The following is an 18,007-nucleotide window of genomic DNA, read 5'->3' as shown; positions in this document are numbered from 1 at the left end:
GCCCCCCTGAGCTCTCCCAGTGCCCCTCACTCCCGACCTGCAGCCCCTGCTAGCCCAGCCCTGGGCTCCCTCCACCCCCCAGCCCTGCCCCCTGAGCTCTCTCAGAGCCCCTCACTCCCGACCTGCAGCCCCTGCTAGCCCAACCCTGGGCTCCCTCCACCCCCCAGCCCTGCCCCTCTCTGCCAGCTCTGCCCGCCCCCATCCCTCTGCCTCCCGGGGTGAAGCTTGAGGGCATTTTTCCCTCAATTGTGAGCATTTTTCCAGATGGCGCAGCCCCGCCACGACAGGGTTAAGGGCCCCCCCCCAGCCCCACTGCTGGGGGACCTGACGTCAGGCTGGATTAGGCCAAGATCCCAGGGCCTAGACGGCTGCTGGCCCGGCAGCCACAGCCCCCCCCCCACCCAGCAGCCGCTCAGTGACCCGGGGTCGGCCAAGTGCCCGATTGGTTTAACCCTGCGCGGCCTTAGGGAAACCACTGCTCCGGCTCCTGCATGGATCGGCCTCCCCCCGCCCACGGAGAGCCAGCCCCAGGGCTACCCCCCACTCCGCAGGGCGTGCCCCAGGCATGGCACCGCCCGGCCTGCCAGCCGCACGCATCCAGTGCCACTCCCCAGCCACGCTGCTTGCATAAGGGACGGGAAGATGGGGGCAGCCCCTGGAGAACGAGCTTCCCCGGGCCCCCCCCATGGGTTTCCCGCGCCCAGAAGTCACTGAACGACCGGCCAGGGGCCAGATGGGAGCCAGAGCCCCCTAGAGGGGAAAGGTCCCATTTCCCACCCTCCTGAGCCAGCCCCTGCCCCGGCGGCAGACCCCCCCCTCCCTCCCCCACATGCTGATACAGGCTGGGGCTGGGTCACGGAGAAAAACGAAATCACCAGTGAGCTGGGGCTGGGGGACACTATGGCCAAAAGCCCCCGAGGTTCCCCGGGAAGGGCCACGCCGGCCCCTACTCTCCCTGCCCCGAAAGAGGCCTTGTGTCTCTGTCCCAGCACCCCCCGCCCCGCGCCTGACCCCTCCGTGGGGCCGCCCGCCTCATTCAATCCACGCTGCTAATCTGCCCAGGCCAGACAGCTGCCTCAAAGCCCCTTGCTTCAGGTTCAGGGGCTCTGAAAGGAGCTTGATCCCCATGCCGGGGGAGGGCCGGGCACCGGTTCCAAGGTGGTCCGCTGGCCCGGAGGCTGGGAGAGTCGAGGATGGGGCTGGGGCCGGGTCAGCCAGGCCAGCGCCGGGCCCCGGTGTCTGCAGGCACCTTCCCCTGGACTCCCCTCCAGCAAAGCCTCTGGGGCTCCCCACTGCTTTCATAGGAGACGCCCCCTCCCCCACCGCCCTCCTTGCTGACCTGCAGAGCTGTCGGGGGGACCGCCAGCATCCCACACGCTGGCTGGGACAGGGCCGCCCATGAGTCTGTCCCCGCCCCAGCTGCGGAGCCCAGCTGCTTGAATGGGGAGACTCAGGCCCCTGCTCCAGAGACCCTGGTTCAGTTCCCAGGCGCCGGGCACGCACCCCGCTGTCCTAGCGACGCCCTGCACTGGGGGCTGGGGCCCCCGCGGCTCTGAGGGGCTTTGCCCCTGGCCCTTCACCCCTCCATTATCCTCCTGGGCAAGCCGGTAAACCCACGTGGGGCCGGCCAGCTGAGCTCCCGGCAGTGCCCAGTAAGGGGGCCTGGGTGGGCTGGTACCGAGCTGGGGGGTGGCGCCCCTCCCTCCCCCCGGGCCACCTGACAGCTGGAACATCTGGCTTTGCACCCACATGCAGCGACACATGGGCACGTGGCAGACGAGACCTGCGCACGCGGAGAACTGCACACACCCAGAGACCTGCACGCCCCCCCTGCACACCCCCCTACACACACCCAGAGACCTGCACGCCCCCCCTGCACGCCCCCCTACACACCCAGAGACCTGCACGCCCCCCCTGCACACCCCCCTACACACACCCAGACCTGCACACACCCCCTGCACGCCCCCCCTACACACCCAGAGACCTGCACGCCCCCCCTGCACGCCCCCCCTACACACCCAGAGACCTGCACGCCCCCCCTGCACACCCCCCTACACACACCCAGAGACCTGCACGCCCCCCCTGCACGCCCCCCTACACACCCAGAGACCTGCACACCCCCCTACACACACCCAGACCTGCACACCCCCCCTGCACGCCCCCCCTACACACCCAGAGACCTGCACGCCCCCCCTGCACGCCCCCCCTACACACCCAGAGACCTGCACGCCCCCCCTGCACACCCCCCTACACACACCCAGACCTGCACACCCCCCCTGCACGCCCCCCTACACACCCAGAGACCTGCACGCCCCCCCTGCATGCCCCCCCTACACACCCAGAGACCTGCACGCCCCCCCTACACACTCAGAGACCTGCACACACCCACACCTGCCTACACACACACCCAGACCTACACACACACACACACAGACATACACACACACACACCTACACTCGCACAGATGTGACGGGCGCCGGCCGAGCTGGGGGGGCAGAGCCCAGGGCTGGGCTGACAGGGGCTGCGGGTCGGGAGTGAGGGGCACCGGCCGAGCTGGGGGGGCAGAGCCCAGGGCTGGGCTGGCAGGGGCTGCGGGTCGGGAGTGAGGGGCGCCGGCTGAGCTGCGTGCAGAGGACCCCGGGACCATCACCTGCCCTGTCTGGTCTCCGCTCCTGCCCACCCAGCCGCCCGGCTTAGCCCAGGACCGGCCCGTTGCAGGGCCGGGAGCCCTCAGGCCGGGTGTGTCAGCCGGCAGGGCCGCCTGCTCTTGCTCGGTGGTCCGGGGGCTGCGGGGGGACAGCCACGCTGCACATGTGGGGCTAAGCATCCGCCTGGCTGGGAGTCCACCCGCCGGGAGCCCCTGCTGGCCCAGCTCCCTCCCACGCGGCCACGGGGGCGGGACCTCGCTCAGCGTTGCCCCTCCCCTTGCCCCAGACCCTCACGGGCGAGGGGCCTGGCTCGCAACAGGCCGGCAAGCCAGGAAGTCCCGCCTTGCTGAAGGCAGGACATCCAGGTAGGGTCACACAGCAACCAATCAGCCTTGCCGGGGCAGTGACAACACCTCAGGTCTCGTGGGATGATGGCCAAGGGGTGGGTGTCTCCCCCCACAGGGAAGACAAGGGGGTGGGGATCAAACCCCGAAATCTCAGCGCCCCCTATGACGGATCACCATAAATATCCCAGTTTCTCTGTGGTCAGCAGCTCCTCCGCCCCCGCTCCGAGAGGCGCCTGTCACTGACGCTAACGAGCACCAATCTCGGGAGCTCCAGACCACATCCTCCTCAGAGCCAGAGAATGGGGAGAGACTCTTGGGGTTTGTGGTCTGTTGGACCGGTCCAAGTCCCCGACTCTTACTGTCCGCATCTAATTCACAACGACTTCCCCCGTTAGCTTGTGGAACTCATTGCCACAAGAGTGGGATGCAACCGAGGATGGGGAAGGACAGCGTGATGCTGGGAAGGGGGAGGGGGAGCATGGGGGAGGGATCAAACCCCTCCTGCTTCGGGGCAGGAAGCCTCCTATCGGCAGTTCACCCCACAAGCGCCTCCTGCAGGAAGCCACTGGAGGAGACAAGAAACTGGGCTTGAAGCCCCTGGGTCTGAGCCAGGAAACACTGCCTGGCCGTTCCTACGTCCCTAGACACCAGCCTCCCGGCCATGCCCCAAGCCCGGGTCCCACGAGATCCGTACCAAGGAGCCCGCAGAACCACGCAAACTGGCATCGCCATCACAGCCGCTCGGCTCCGGAACGCCCGGCACCGAGGGATGATAGTGGGTCGCTGGGTGTAGTCCTGGCCTGAGTCTTGAGATCCTGGGAGGGGGGAGCCCCAAACCCCCCCTGACTCCGCCTCATCCCCGGATGTGGAGCGGCCAAAACCCGGTTCTGTTTTCGCTGCTTCTTCCCCCTCCTCTCAGCTGCTCCTCTCGTTACTCTGCAGCTGGGTGGGGGTAGATGGTGAGGCGACACCTCCTTGCTGGGTGCCCTGCGGGGGGCTCTGCAGCCCCTCACCTCCGCCAGGAAGCCATCGCTGCAGCCTTCTGGCACTGGGGAAACTGAGGCAGAGCGCAGGCAAGTGACTTCAGACCCACAGACACGCCACATGTCCGAGTCAGCAAGAGAACCCAGCTGCCCCCACAGGAAGGAGCTGGGCAGAGACGCTCATAAAGCCAACTTGGAGGGGATATTCCCCCTCCTTCCCGGCTGATTCAGGGGGAGACGCGCCAGCTGGGATGCCTCAATGAGGCCCCAGAGCAAGAACAGGGCTGGAGAGACGCCCTCAAGGGGATGGCGGGGGGGACGACGACTGTGATTTAGGGACAGTTGCTCCCATGCGGCTGCCCTCTGCATGGGAGCCCACGGCACAATGGGGCTGGGCCCCTTAGAATGTAAAAGGTCACCCAGCTGCCACCAGGTGTGGGCTGTTCCCAGCCCCCACCCACCCTCCCAGCGGGCATCGAGTTACGGGATTCTCCAGCTCCGGGCTCAGCTCCAGCTCCCAGCCTCTCCCTTCGTGCCCCATGGCCCCGACATGTTGCAAGGTGTCTACAATGAATCACTGCACGGGACGGAGGCTTCTCTGAAGCGGGCAGCCTCGCCTGGCTCGGCGTGCCACATTACCAGCGGGCCAGGTGCCCGCCTCTGCCAGCGCCCCTCATTCCTGACCCGTAGCCCCCGACAGCCCAGCCCTGGGCTCCCCCACAGCTCTGCCGTTGCCCCTCACTCCCGACCTGAACCTAACTGTACCAAGCATGTGATGGAAATACCCCGCCCGGTTGAGCCACGGCCAGTTCACGGGCTGTGAACCAGCAGCCGCCCTGAGTGCATGTCTGAGACACCGGGAAGGGCTGTGATCAGAGGCAGCCTCCCCCATAGCTCTGGAGCTGAAGACCCCACGCGGCCTGGGGTCCCCGGGCCCAGCGGCCCCCCGCTCGCGGAGGGCTGGCGCAGAGCTGACGGGAGCCTGCGCTGGGCCGGGGCCGAGGGCTGAGCCGCATGGAGCCAGATGCACAAATAAACAAGGAGCAAATGCAGATGGACGGCGGGTGGGGGCTGTGGGGCCCCAGCCTGAAGCCCTCACCCCTCATCGGGCAGGGTCCTCGCACCCCATTGGGCGCACCCGGCACCCAGGGCGCAGCACCGAGATCAGCTGGATCCGATGGGGCCGGGCCCCCTGCCCTGTGCCCAGCCTGGGACCCACCCCGGCTCCCACTTCTTCAGCAGCCAAAGACCTGCAGGGACCAACCAGGGATTAAGTGAAGCCTGAGTCACTGGCTCAGTGTCATTACCCCAGAGGGGCGAAGGGACTTGTCCTAATTCACACCCAGAGTCAGTGGTGAAGGCGTGAGCAGAACCCAGGCGTCCTGGGGCTCCCCTTCCCCCCGGCTCAAACCCACTAGTCCCCACTGGCCTCCAGACCTGGTGATAGGACCCAGGCATCCTGGCTCCCAGCCCACCCTCCCCACGCCGCCCCGCTCTACTTTTCCACCCCCCCAGCTCTTACTGCACTGTCAGAATAGCTACAGGTTTCTCAGTCCAAACGATGAGATTATTTTAAATTGACATTTTACCTTAAAAAACCCAGCCACCCTCAGCCAAGCCCTGCCCAGCCATCCTGCCCAGAACCCCAGGCCCCCCAGGACAGCCGTGACCCCCCCCACAAAGCAATAACTGCCCCATCCCTGCAGGTAGCTGGGGCAGGCCCCACCGGCTCCTGGATGCCATGGGACAGACCCTTCAGCCCGGATTCTCCAAAGGGCGCAGCACAGATGCGTTACTTGGGGAGTGCCCGAGCAGGGGGCCCACGTCGGGCCCCAGAAAATGAGGCCCATGGAGCCGAGCCCGGTGGCAGTTACGCCCAGGGAGCCGGGAGCCAAGCGGGGGCCTGGGTGCGTTCCTGTCCGGACATGAACTCGCACTGGGTTAGTTAAATGGGAGCAAACCCATTCCTCAGCGACTTTAGCTCAGAGGGTCTAAACTGGTTTAACAAGGGTCTTGTCTACATGACTTAATTTCAAGCCATTTCAGAGTTGCTGCCCTGCTTTGGGTTTCAGCAGCGGCAGTTCGCATCCCCCCGGTTCCCAGTCGAAGTGGGTGCGAAGCTGGACAAAGCTGCTCCTCCGCACCAGGTCCCTCTGTGTTCACCTCTTAGGGGGTCCCAGCCCAGTTTCCCCATGGAGATGGGGCCTCGCGAGGTTTGGTGAAACGGGGGCAAATGGAGGGGTCAGCCAGCATCAGCTCAATCGAAATAAGGCAGGTACAGGCTGAAATCAGAGCATCCGCACCGCACCCCAGCGTTGGCTGCTGTGTCCGAGGCCTTAGACCCAAATGGATCAGCTGCCCAGTGTTACCTCCCCCGGACCCTTCTCCCTGGAGAGACAACGACCCGCGTGGGAGCTGGCTCCCCTCCACTGAAGCTTTGCTGCCCGCCTGCAGTGCGTCAGCGGGGCCTGCCCGGTTCCTAGCAGATCGGTGTCTGCAGTGCCAAGGCCGCCCGTGCCCCTGGCCCTGTGGCAGAAGGCTTAGCAGAGAGGCCGAGGACTGGGTGGGCTACGGTGTGTGAGCTCCCATCAGGGTGGAGACGCTTGGGCAGTGTTTGTAGGTAGTGATCTCGGGTGGGGTCTGTGCAGCGCCCGGCCCGGCGGGGCCCTGATCTCGGGTGGGGTCTGTGCAGCGCCCGGTCCGGCGGGGCCCTGATCTCGGGTGGGGTCTGTGCAGCGCCCGGCCCGGCGGGGCCCTGATCTCGGGTGGGGTCTGTGCAGCACGTGGCCCGGCGGGGCCCTGATCTTGGGTGGGGTCTGTGCAGCGCCCAGTCCGGCGGGGCCCTGATCTCGGGTGGGGTCTGTGCAGCGCCCGGCCCGGCGGGGCCCTGATCTCGGGTGGGGTCTGTGCAGCGCCCGGTCCGGCGGGGCCCTGATCTCGGGTGGGGTCTGTGCAGTGTCTGGCCCGGCGGGGCCCTGATCTCAGGTGGGGTCTGTGCAGCGCCCGGCCCGGCGGGGCCCTGATCTCGGGTGGGGTCTGTGCAGCGCCCGGCCCGGCGGGGCCCTGATCTCGGGTAGGGTCTGTGCAGCGCCCGGCCCGGCGGGGCCCTGATCTCGGGTGGGGTCTGTGCAGTGCCCGGCACATTGGGGCCTGGATCATGGGTGGCACCTCCAGGCGTTACCATAACACACCTCCTGATGAGCCACAACAGAGGGATTCTCCCCTCCCCGCCCAGTCACGTCACAACTCTGTGGCAAGCCCAGGAATTGCTGATGCAGCAAAGTGGGGCTCAGGACCCCTGGGCTAGGTAGCAGGATTCCCCGGGTGGGGCAATGGTTGGGCACCTCCCGGCCTCCGGGAATGCTTCCCGGTGGCTTCTGGGAAGCTCATCCAGGGAGAGCGAAATCCTCGGCCTAACCCTGAACGGGCAGTGCCAGCCTGACCGGCAGCCAGCCAAGGGAGCCGTGTCCCAGGGGTGCGGCTGGTTTGCGCCCGGGATCCACCTCCCACTGCCCAGGGAGTTCAGGCTCTGGCCGTCACGCTGGAGATGGGCCTGCAAAGACCCTCGGGCAGGGCATGGGCCGTGGGCAGCGGCAGGGGGGCCCCGCGTCTCTCCAGGTGCCACCCGGCTATGGATGGGGTGGGGAGAGGCTGGGCCTTGCCCAGTGGAACCGATGGGGGCTAGATGGCACCTGGGTGGGGCTCCTGGCAGGGCCTGGGGCTCTGCTGGGGCTGGGCAGGACACAGGGTGCCACGAACGAGCGGGATGGCGCCCTCCTGGCACCAGGCGCATCGGGGCTTGCCACTGGCGACAGACGGGCTGCCCCAAGGGTGCCCGCTTATCACCCCGGCCCCATTGCCCGATCCGCCCCAGACGTGTGTCCCAATCTGGACGCAGCGCCGGATCCGTTGCTCCCACGCGGCCTCGGCAGCCACCCCGCTCCCTTCTCCTGGACCTCGGGCTGGAGAACGGGGGCCTCCCCACCCACCCCCAGGGCCCAGCACAGCCTTTGCCTTCGCTTGCTGCCTGCACCTGTCCCTGGAGGCTCCACCCCCCACCCCCTTCCTCCATCAGGTCGGTCCCCGCGCCGCCCACCCACCCAGCCAGCTCCAGCGCCAGGGTCTCCCTGGGTGATCTCGGCCCAGCCACCAGGCGTGCGTGCGGGTCTCTCCACATCACAATAAAGAAACGCGCGATGTCACTTCCCTTGCGCGGAGCCCTCCACCGGCCCCTTCCCCCCCGGGATTTTCTGAACCTAATCTGAGCCCCCAGCCAGCTGCAGGAACGGGGCTCTCTGGGCCGCTCAGTACATCAGCACCGCTGGGTGAGCCGGGAGCGGGACGGACGGATGTGTCAGCCAGTCAATCCGGGCCTGCTGGGGGTGGGAGTGCCCCAAACAAACCCTCAGCCAAGCTCCACGGACTGGCACCCACTGGAGACCTGGCCCGACTTGTGGCGAAGAAGGAGGGGGAGGCCGCCCCCAGCCCAGGAATTGTTTCGCCCAGTTCACAAAGCAAAGCAAATTGCAGTGGTGCGAAAAGCAAACGCAGTAAAAGCCGGGGGGAAAAGCACCTACTTGGGCTGCGTAATCCCTGCCTGACAAATTGCAATTTGGCAGAGTAATTTCCCCCCTTCCCCCCACTCCCATCTGATTTAATTGGATCTGATCCGATTCCAGAAGTTGGGAGCCTCCTGGATTGTTTTGCCAAAAGGAGAGGGAGGGAGGAGGGGAAAAAAGCAACTTGGTAACTTTGCAAAATTAGACTTGGATGAAGGGAAATTTACTGTCAAGTCAGCTGGGTTTTGTTGGCCATGGGGCACTCGGGAATTCTAGCTACGGTTGTGTTTTCCCCGTAGGCGCAGAAGTTTGGTGTCACAGAATAGCTACTCCCGCATCTTGTGGAGTCGAGAAAGGATCAAGTCTTTCTAAAGGTGTGTGTGGTTTTAAAAACACCAAAATTAAAGTCATTCCAGCAGGTCCTGAGACAAAGCGTCCCATAAGCAAAACCATCCCCTTGAACCAGAAACCGTTCAGCTGGGCAAAATTCCTGCTCCCCCTCAAAACTGCAGTTAATATTTTTTTAAAGAATTATTTTTAAAAAATGCAGCGTACCTTTGGGAGCCGGAATGGGCTGGTGACTTGCGCTCCAAGGGAAGGATCCTTTTCTTTTCCTTTTTGATGTTTTCTCCCCCAAAATCGCACCCTTTGGTGCCTCGACGCTGAAATTCCACTTTTCGGGGCACTTCGCTTCTTTCCAGGAGAAAAACGTAACATCCAGAGAAACGATTAGAAACAAAATCCCAAACCAGCGGCGACAAAGATCATTCGTCTTCCCCTTCACAAAACTTTCCCCATCTTTCTTTTCCCTTGAAATCCACCAAAAGAAAAAAAAATGGTTAAAAAAAAAGTGATTTTTGTCTGCCCGACGCAGGCCGGGTTATAAATATTCCATTCTCAGACTGGAGCCCAGGACCACCTTGGAGAAGGAAGTCTTGTTTTTCTTTAAGAAACTTTCCCGATGATTTCTTGAGTCTTTCCACATGGGAGAGCGACTCAGTGTTAGGCTGCTGGGCTTTGATGCAGCGCTGGGGATTTGGGGGAAGTGTCAGGACAGACAGACACACACACAAAATTCTCTTTCTTTGCCCCTTTCAAGTTGTGGAGCAGTTTTTTCGAAGCTTTTTTTTTTTTTTTTTTAAAGAAAAACTTTTAAGGCTGAATGTGGAGGAGGGCTGAGCTCTGTGTGAGGCTGTGTGAGGGAAGACCCTGGGACTGAATTCACACAGCATGCTGTCTACAATTTCAGAGACACTTTGAAAACCTGGGATGGATCTGTGCACACACACACACACACACACACACAGCTGTGGGCGTGCTCACACACACACGCACACGCACAAGGCAGCAGGAAGCCAAACCCTGCGGCAAACTCACAACTTTCCCCACCCAAGTGCCATCTCCGGGGGGGGGGGGGTTTCACGCCCACCGCCTGCCCGCCTGGCCCTAGAAGGCCGTTTGCGGTGCTAGGTGTTGCGCTTTGGACCCATCCAGCTCCCTGGGGCTGTACAGGAGCAGAGGAGTTCATGGGAAGAGGAAAGCGGGAGGGGGCATCAGGGCCACGCAGAAGTTTTGGGGAGGCCCAAGGCAAAATCTGAACCTGAGGCCTCCCACCCCTCCAAAAAAATACCCTGGAGAGGAAGAGGCCAGGGCAGGGCACTGGGCCTGGCTCCCAGTTCTGGGCAATGCCCCTGGCGCACATGGTCACAGCGCCACTTGGGTTTGGGGGCAAACGGGGGTCTCTTCTCCCCGCCGTGGGAGAAGTTGGCATGTGGAGGGGAGCTGTGGGTTGGAGCCAGTTCTCGAAGGACTGGGGTGCCCCCCCCAAGCGTCACGGCAAAGGGCATCCCCAGCGAGTGGTTCGCAAAATCGGGGTCTGGAATGAAACATCTCCAGGGGCCGAGGTTTTCCAAAGCCTCAGGTTTGGGCAGATTTTCAGGGGGGGCATCCCTGGAGCAATGAGTCGGGGCAGCGACAGGAAAACCTCTGTCCACCCCCAATGCCCCAGCCCTGCCATCTGGGGGGACGGGGAGCCGGGGGGGTGCACCTTCCCTCTCTGGCCTCTCCTCTGGGGCTGCCAGCAAAGGGTCCCCGGGAAATGGTGTCGCATTTGAAGTTTAAACTCCCTGTTTCTTTGGGGGTCTCGGAGTGGGGAGGAGACTACAGCTGGGGGGGACCTCCCTTTGGTTGGCTGTCAGTCTGACAGTGACGCGTGTCATTTGGGACATGCCCGTGGCGTGAGCCGGCTCTGGATCGTGCCCATCCCAGGCCTCGGCAGGGCTCCAAGTGGCTGGGCCTGGCAGAGCAACTAGGGAGCCACGAATCCAGCCCAGGCTGCAAGGGCGAGGTGATGTCACCCCACAGCGGGATGACCTCACAGGGCCCACAATGATGTCAGGCCACAGGGAAATGATGTCACGCTCTGGGGGGTGGGAGCCAAGAGCCCATGTGATGACATCATGCCCTCAATGAGTGAGGTCACCTCATGGGGTGGGGTCATGCTGCGGTGCCCTGTCGCTGCGGGATGTCACGCGGTGACATCATGCTGGTGTCAACTCATCATGTGATGTCATGCGGTGATGTCACGCCGTTGTCACCTCGTAGTGTGATGTCACGCTGCGATGACGCAATCTCATTGCGTGCTGGGGATGTAAACGCCGGGCTGGTGTCAGCTGAGGGGCCGGACACACAAAGGCCAGTGACCCCAACCGACCGCTGGGCCTGGCCTGACCCCACATCCCCATGAGAGCTGGGGCACAGCTCTCCCCGCCCCCAAGGCTCCCCCCCGCACTGCGTGCCCCCCCAAGACTCACCCTCCCACAGCTCTCCCCCCGCCCAAGGCTCACCCCCCTCCAGCTTTCCCCCCCAGCTCTCCCCCCCACAAGGCTCACACCCCCCAGCTCTCCACCCCCCCAGCTCCCCACCCCACAAGGCTCACCCCCCCAGCACCCCCCAAAGGCTCACCCTCCCACAGCTCTCCACACCCCCCCACAGCTCACCCCCCCAGGCTCACCCCCCATAGCTCTCCACCTCCCCAAGTCTCAGCCCCCCCATAGCTCTCCGCCCCCCCAAGGCTCACCCCCCACGGTTTCCATGCCTCCATCCCTTCTCATGTTCTCTCCCATCTCCCCACAACCCTCCTCATACAGGTCCCCTGCCCCCCACACTCCCAGCTCCACCACTCTTAGGGCCCAGCCTGCCCTCCCGGGGGTAACTCCACTCACCGCAGTGGGGGGTTGCTGGATTCCCGCTGGGATCCGGGGGGTGGTTTGCCCGGCGGGGCTCCTGGCCTGTGGGAGATGGGCTGGCTGAGCCAACATGGCTCCTTTAGGGCTTGTGATGGGATCGGGAGCCTGAGTCCTGGTACAAGTGGAACGGCCTGGAGCAGGGACCGTGGTGGGGTCAGTGAGGCCAGGGATAGAACCCAGGAGTCCTGACTCCCAGCCCTGCCCCCGCTCCCACCACGAGACCCCTCCCCCCATCCCCCAGCCAGGGATAGGACCCAGGAGTCCTGACTCCCAGCCCTGCCCCCGCTCCCATCACGAGACCCCTCCCCCCATCCCCCAGCCAGGGATAGGACCCAGGAGTCCTGACTCCCAGCCCTGCCCCCGCTCCCATCACGAGACCCCTCCCCCCATCCCCCAGCCAGGGATAGGACCCAGGAGTCCTGACTCCCAGCCCTGCCCCCGCTCCCACCACGAGACCCCTCCCCCCATCCCCCAGCCAGGGATAGGACCCAGGAGTCCTGACTCCCAGCCCTGCCCCCGCTCCCACCACGAGACCCCTCCCCCCATCCCCCAGCCAGGGATAGAACCCAGGAGTCCTGACTCCCAGCCCTGCCCCCGCTCCCACCATGAGACCCCTCCCCCCATCCCCCAGCCAGGGATAGGACCCAGGAGTCCTGACTCCCAGCCCTGCCCCCGCTCCCACCACGAGACCCCTCCCCCCATCCCCCAGCCAGGGATAGGACCCAGGAGTCCTGACTCCCAGCCCTGCCCCCGCTCCAACCACGAGACCCCTCCCCCCATCCCCCAGCCAGGGATAGAACCCAGGAGTCCTGACTCCCAGCCCTGCCCCGGCTCCAACCACGAGACCCCTCCCCCCATCCCCCAGCCAGGGATAGAACCCAGGAGTCCTGACTCCCAGCCCTGCCCCCGCTCCCACCACGAGACCCCTCCCCCCATCCCCCAGCCAGGGATAGGACCCAGGAGTCCTGACTCCCAGCCCTGCCCCCGCTCCCACCACGAGACCCCTCCCCCCATCCCCCAGCCAGGGATAGAACCCAGGAGTCCTGACTCCCAGCCCTGCCCCCGCTCCCACCACGAGAACCCTCCCCCCATCCCCCAGCCAGGGATAGAACCCAGGAGTCCTGACTCCCAGCCCTGCCCCGGCTCCAACCACGAGACCCCTCCCCCCATCCCCCAGCCAGGGATAGAACCCAGGAGTCCTGACTCCCAGCCCTGCCCCGGCTCCAACCACGAGACCGCTCCCCCCATCCCCCAGCCAGGGATAGAACCCAGGAGTCCTGACTCCCAGCCCTGCCCCCGCTCCCACCACGAGACCCCTCCCCCCATCCCCCAGCCAGGGATAGAACCCAGGAGTCCTGACTCCCAGCCCTGCCCCCGCTCCCACCATGAGACCCCTCCCCCCATCCCCCAGCCAGGGATAGGACCCAGGAGTCCTGACTCCCAGCCCTGCCCCCGCTCCCACCACGAGACCCCTCCCCCCATCCCCCAGCCAGGGATAGGACCCAGGAGTCCTGACTCCCAGCCCTGCCCCGGCTCCAACCACGAGACCCCTCCCCCCATCCCCCAGCCAGGGATAGAACCCAGGAGTCCTGACTCCCAGCCCTGCCCCCGCTCCCACCACGAGACCCCTCCCCCCATCCCCCAGCCAGGGATAGAACCCAGGAGTCCTGACTCCCAGCCCTGCCCCCGCTCCAACCACGAGACCCCTCCCCCCATCCCCCAGCCAGGGATAGAACCCAGGAGTCCTGACTCCCAGCCCTGCCCCGGCTCCAACCACGAGACCCCTCCCCCCATCCCCCAGCCAGGGATAGAACCCAGGAGTCCTGACTCCCAGCCCTGCCCCCGCTCCCACCACGAGACCCCTCCCCCCATCCCCCAGCCAGGGATAGAACCCAGGAGTCCTGACTCCCAGCCCTGCCCCCGCTCCCACCACGAGACCCCTCCCCCCATCCCCCAGCCAGGGATAGGACCCAGGAGTCCTGACTCCCAGCCCTGCCCCCGCTCCAACCACGAGACCCCTCCCCCCATCCCCCAGCCAGGGATAGAACCCAGGAGTCCTGACTCCCAGCCCTGCCCCGGCTCCAACCACGAGACCCCTCCCCCCCATCCCCCAGCCAGGGATAGAACCCAGGAGTCCTGACTCCCAGCCCTGCCCCCGCTCCCACCACGAGACCCCTCCCCCCATCCCCCAGCCAGGGATAGAACCCAGGAGTCCTGACTCCCAGCCCTGCCCCCGCTCCCACCACGAGACCCCTCCCCCCATCCCCCAGCCAGGGATAGGACCCAGGAGTCCTGATTCCCAGCCCCTCCCCCTGCCCTCCGGCCAGGGATAGAACCTAGGAGTCCTGACTCCCAGCCCTGCCCCTGCTCCCACCACTAGACCCCTCCCCCCATCCCCCAGCCAGGGATAGAACCCAGGAGTCCTGGTTCCCAACCTGCCCTTCTTTGACCACTAGACCCCACACCCCTCCCAGAGCTGGGAGACTTTCACCTGCCAGGGCCCAAGTACAGGCTCATGCAGGTTCCCGGACACAGGGTACTCTCCCCGTATGGCGGGGGCGGGGGGGGAGAGGGGCAGAATTGCAGCAGGTGGGGTGTGTTGGGGACAGGAAGGGGGGGGTCTAGTGGGATAGAGCGGGGACTGGGAACCGGGACTCCTGGGTTCTCTCCCAGCTCTGGGAGGGGCATGGGGTCTAGTGGTCAGAGCAGGGCGGGTTGGCAGCCAGGACTCCTGGGTTCTGGAAGGGGCATGGGGACCCCTAGAGCATATGCACACGCAGCCCCCAGTGCTGCCCATATCAGAGATTCCCGGCACGGGGGATTTTAGAGGCTGCCAATCCAACCTCGCTAGCATCCTCCCTCTCCAGAAGCTGCAGTACAACTGGGCCTTGAATCAGTGTCCCTGGATTGTGCCAGGCGATAGTTTGGCTCGGGAACAGGGCCGGGTCTTGTCTACACTACTCATTGCAACTGGGTGGAAACGGGTCTGGCTAATGGGCCAGGCAGGGCCTGAGAGCTCGGATCTAGGACCCAGCTCCTGTAAAGTGAGGTGGGACATTTCCTCTCCCCTCCTGCGGACCCTGCCCTCATCCCGCGCACACCCAGATCCCAGCTGCTCCATCAGGGCTGGGCTTGGACCAGAACCCCTGGCCCAAACAGCCCTGCCGTGCCAGCCCCACCCCGCTTCCTCCCAGACTCAGGGCATTAGGGGGTCGTGCCCATGGCGGCTACGCTGCCGGGATCCGGCTGGTCCCTTTGCCGAGACGAGCCCAGGATGGAACGAAAGCCCCCAAGTGCAGGGATGTTCCCGCTGGGCACTGGGCACACCGGGCTGAGGCCGCGCTGTCTGGCATCACCGCCGGGCATGGGTCTCCTATTCCCCTCCTGCCGCCGAACCGTCGTCCCCCTTGCTGGTGCCCCCCACTGGAAGGGACTGCCCCCCCCGTCACTCCCCTGCACGGCTCCGCCCTGGCTCACTGCTTCCCCCACAGCCCCCGCGCCTCCCTCTTGGCAGGAGCCCTGGGCTCTGCTCCCGGCGCCTCCATGGGTGGGCGGGGTCGCTGCTCTGTGCCTCAGTTTCCCTATCTGCTGGCTGGCTGTTGCACGTTGAGGGGGCAGGACTCTCCCTCTCTGTTCAGATAGCAGAGCCAGGCCCAGCCTGCTGGTGGATTTACCGGAGTGGGGGGAGCCTGGGCCAAGGATGTGGCTGGGGGTGGCAGATGCCCCACAGGCTGTCTGAGGGGGGCGTTTCCCCACAGGGGACCCCTGGATTGGGACATCCCTGGAGGGAAGCACAGAGCCTATAAAGCATGCAGAGGCCAGGGGTGCAGGGGCCCCTGCTCCGGGGGCATTGGACTGAGCAGCAGAAAGGGTGCCCCACCCCCCAGTTCTGCTGCCCCCCAAATCCATCCCCCACCCCCCAAGTTCTGCTGCCCCCCCCACCCAATCCACCAGGGGTATGTGATGGGGCCTCCGGCTCCAGGGGGCTCGGGGGGCTAGGGGCTGTTTGGGCGCCAGGGCGCCCGGCCCGGTGTGCAGGCCGGCCGCGTGGCCGGCCAGGGCCCCAGGAGGGCGCTAGCGGCCACTGCCCAAGCCAGCCCCTGCCAAAGTCGAGCGCCACGTTGCGGGTTGCTGGGTGAAGGGTGAGCAAACAGCAGGTGCCGGGGTCAGGCTCCCACGGTGCTGGGGGCGGATTCGGGGCCAGCTGCCGCTTGGGTAACTCCGGCAGGGGATTGCAATTCCCATCACCTCCAGACCTGCCAGTCCGGCCAAGGCCAAACAGTCTGTTCCCAGCAACAGGGCCATGCCCCATCCAGCCCCCCCACTCCACTGCCCCATGGGAGCTAGGGCACTGCTCACTTACCTGTGGGGCTGGACCAAGCAGCTCCCCTCCCCCCCAGCTGCCAGGCAAACGGGACGGCCTGAGGCGGGAGGGAAACGGCCACAGGGACAGGTGGGGAAACTGAGGCAGAATGAGGCCATCCAAGGAGCCCGCGTCCAAACTGGGACTGGAACCCAGGAGTCCTGGCTCCCAGTCCTACAATCAGCCCCCCACTCCTCTAGGGCTGGGAAGAGAACCCAGGAGTCCTGGCATCAGGGTAATCACCCACCCTCACGGGGTTTATTTTTAGCCCACAGTGGCCCCGCCCCCACTGGACTGTTGCTGTAGCGACCGAATGCGGGACAAAGGGCCGTCCTGGTGGGCGGGGGGCACGCGGCTTTCGCCTGGCGGGTGACATCATGGGCCAGAGCCAGTGTGGGGCAGGATTCCCGGCGGGGCCCTTCCAGCACCTCTGGTGGGGCACCGGCCCCATGCTGTGCTGCGGGGGAGGGTCTGCTTGGGCGCCAGACCCCAGAGCTTGGACTGACCCTGCCCCATTCACCCCCCCAGAGGAGACCCCCACCCCCCGATTTCATAAATTCAGTTCAGTGAAACTTTCCCAACACCACGAGCGGGGCCAGAGGGTAAGAGAGGCCGACCCCAGCGGTGTGTTGGGGGTAGCATGACCCCCCCCAGCCCCCTCCGGGATGGGATCACATGCTGCATTTGGGGGTCTGACCCGCGGTGTCTGTTTGTAGCATGAATTGTCTGCAAATCCCTGCTATCCACCCCCCCCAACTCTGCTGGGGCCCCTCACTCCCGACCCACAGCCCCCTGCCAGCCCAGCCCTGGGCTCCCCCCAGCCCAGCTCTGCTGGGGCCCCTCACTCCCGACCCACAGCCCCCTGCCTGCCCAGCCCTGGCTCCCCCCAACCCAGCTCTGCTGGGGCCCCTCACTCCCGACCCACAGCCCCCTGCCTGCCCAGCCCTGGGCTCCCCCCAGCCCAGCTCTGCTGGGGCCCCTCACTCCCAACCCGCAGCCCCCTGCCTGCCCAGCCCTGGGCTCCCCCCACCCAGCTCTGCTGGGGCCCCTCGCTCCCGACCCACAGCCCCCTGCCTGCCCAGCCCTGGCTCCCCCCAACCCAGCTCTGCTGGGGCCCCTCGCTCCCGACCCACAGCCCCCTGCCTGCCCAGCCCTGGGCTCCCCCCAGCCCAGCTATGCTGGGGCCCCTCACTCCCAACCCGCAGCCCCCTGCCTGCCCAGCCCTGGGCTCCCCCCACCCAGCTCTGCTGGGGCCCCTCGCTCCCGACCCACAGCCCCCTGCCTGCCCAGCCCTGGGCTCCCCCCACCTCTCACTCCCGACCCGCAGCCCCCTGCCAACGCAGCCCTGGGCTCCCCTCCACCCCCCCAACTCTGCTGGGGCCCCTCACTCCCGACCCGCAGCCCCCTGCCTGCCCAGCCCTGGGCTCCCCCCACCTCTCACTCCCGACCCGCAGCCCCCTGCCAACGCAGCCCTGGGCTCCCCTCCACCCCCCCAACTCTGCTGGGGCCCCTCACTCCCGACCCGCAGCCCCCTGCCTGCCCAGCCCTGGGCTCCCCCCACCTCTCACTCCCGACCCGCAGCCCCCTGCCAACGCAGCCCTGGGCTCCCCTCCACCCCCCCCAACTCTGCTGGGGCCCCTCACTCCCGACCCGCAGCCCCCTGCCTGCCCAGCCCTGGGCTCCCCCCAGCCCAGCTCTGCTGGGGCCCCTCACTCCCGACCCGCAGCCCCCTGCCTGCCCAGCCCTGGGCTCCCCCCAGGCCAGCTCTGCTGGGGCCCCTCACTCCCGACCCGCAGCCCCCTGCCTGCCCAGCCCTGGGCTCCCCCCACCTCTCACTCCCGACCCGCAGCCCCCTGCC

General features: G+C 65.9%; 2 protein-coding genes across 2 annotated transcripts in view; one reads left to right on the top strand and one right to left on the bottom strand.

The window, feature by feature from the left end:
- GLI1 (GLI family zinc finger 1) overlaps positions 1–16,389 on the bottom strand; it is a 45,818-nt gene extending 29,429 nt beyond the window's left edge. Inside the window, exons 1-4 of the mRNA XM_073318775.2 lie at positions 16,150–16,389; positions 11,763–11,917; positions 11,021–11,180; positions 9,094–9,347 (exon numbers count right to left, since the gene is read on the bottom strand). Of these exons, the coding sequence (XP_073174876.2) occupies positions 9,094–9,347; positions 11,021–11,025 (259 nt within the window). The 5' untranslated portion in view covers positions 11,026–11,180; positions 11,763–11,917; positions 16,150–16,389. The remainder of the gene's footprint in view (positions 1–9,093; positions 9,348–11,020; positions 11,181–11,762; positions 11,918–16,149) is intronic.
- Positions 1–18,007, top strand: part of R3HDM2 (R3H domain containing 2) — a 218,916-nt gene that overhangs the window by 52,957 nt on the left and 147,952 nt on the right. The window lies entirely within an intron of this gene.

The sequence above is a fragment of the Lepidochelys kempii genome, chromosome 20, assembly GCF_965140285.1.
Source record: "Lepidochelys kempii isolate rLepKem1 chromosome 20, rLepKem1.hap1, whole genome shotgun sequence".
NCBI lineage: Eukaryota > Metazoa > Chordata > Testudines > Cheloniidae > Lepidochelys > Lepidochelys kempii.
Note: the sequence above shows the minus strand (reverse complement) of the source record. Positions and strands in the feature narration are given on the sequence as shown.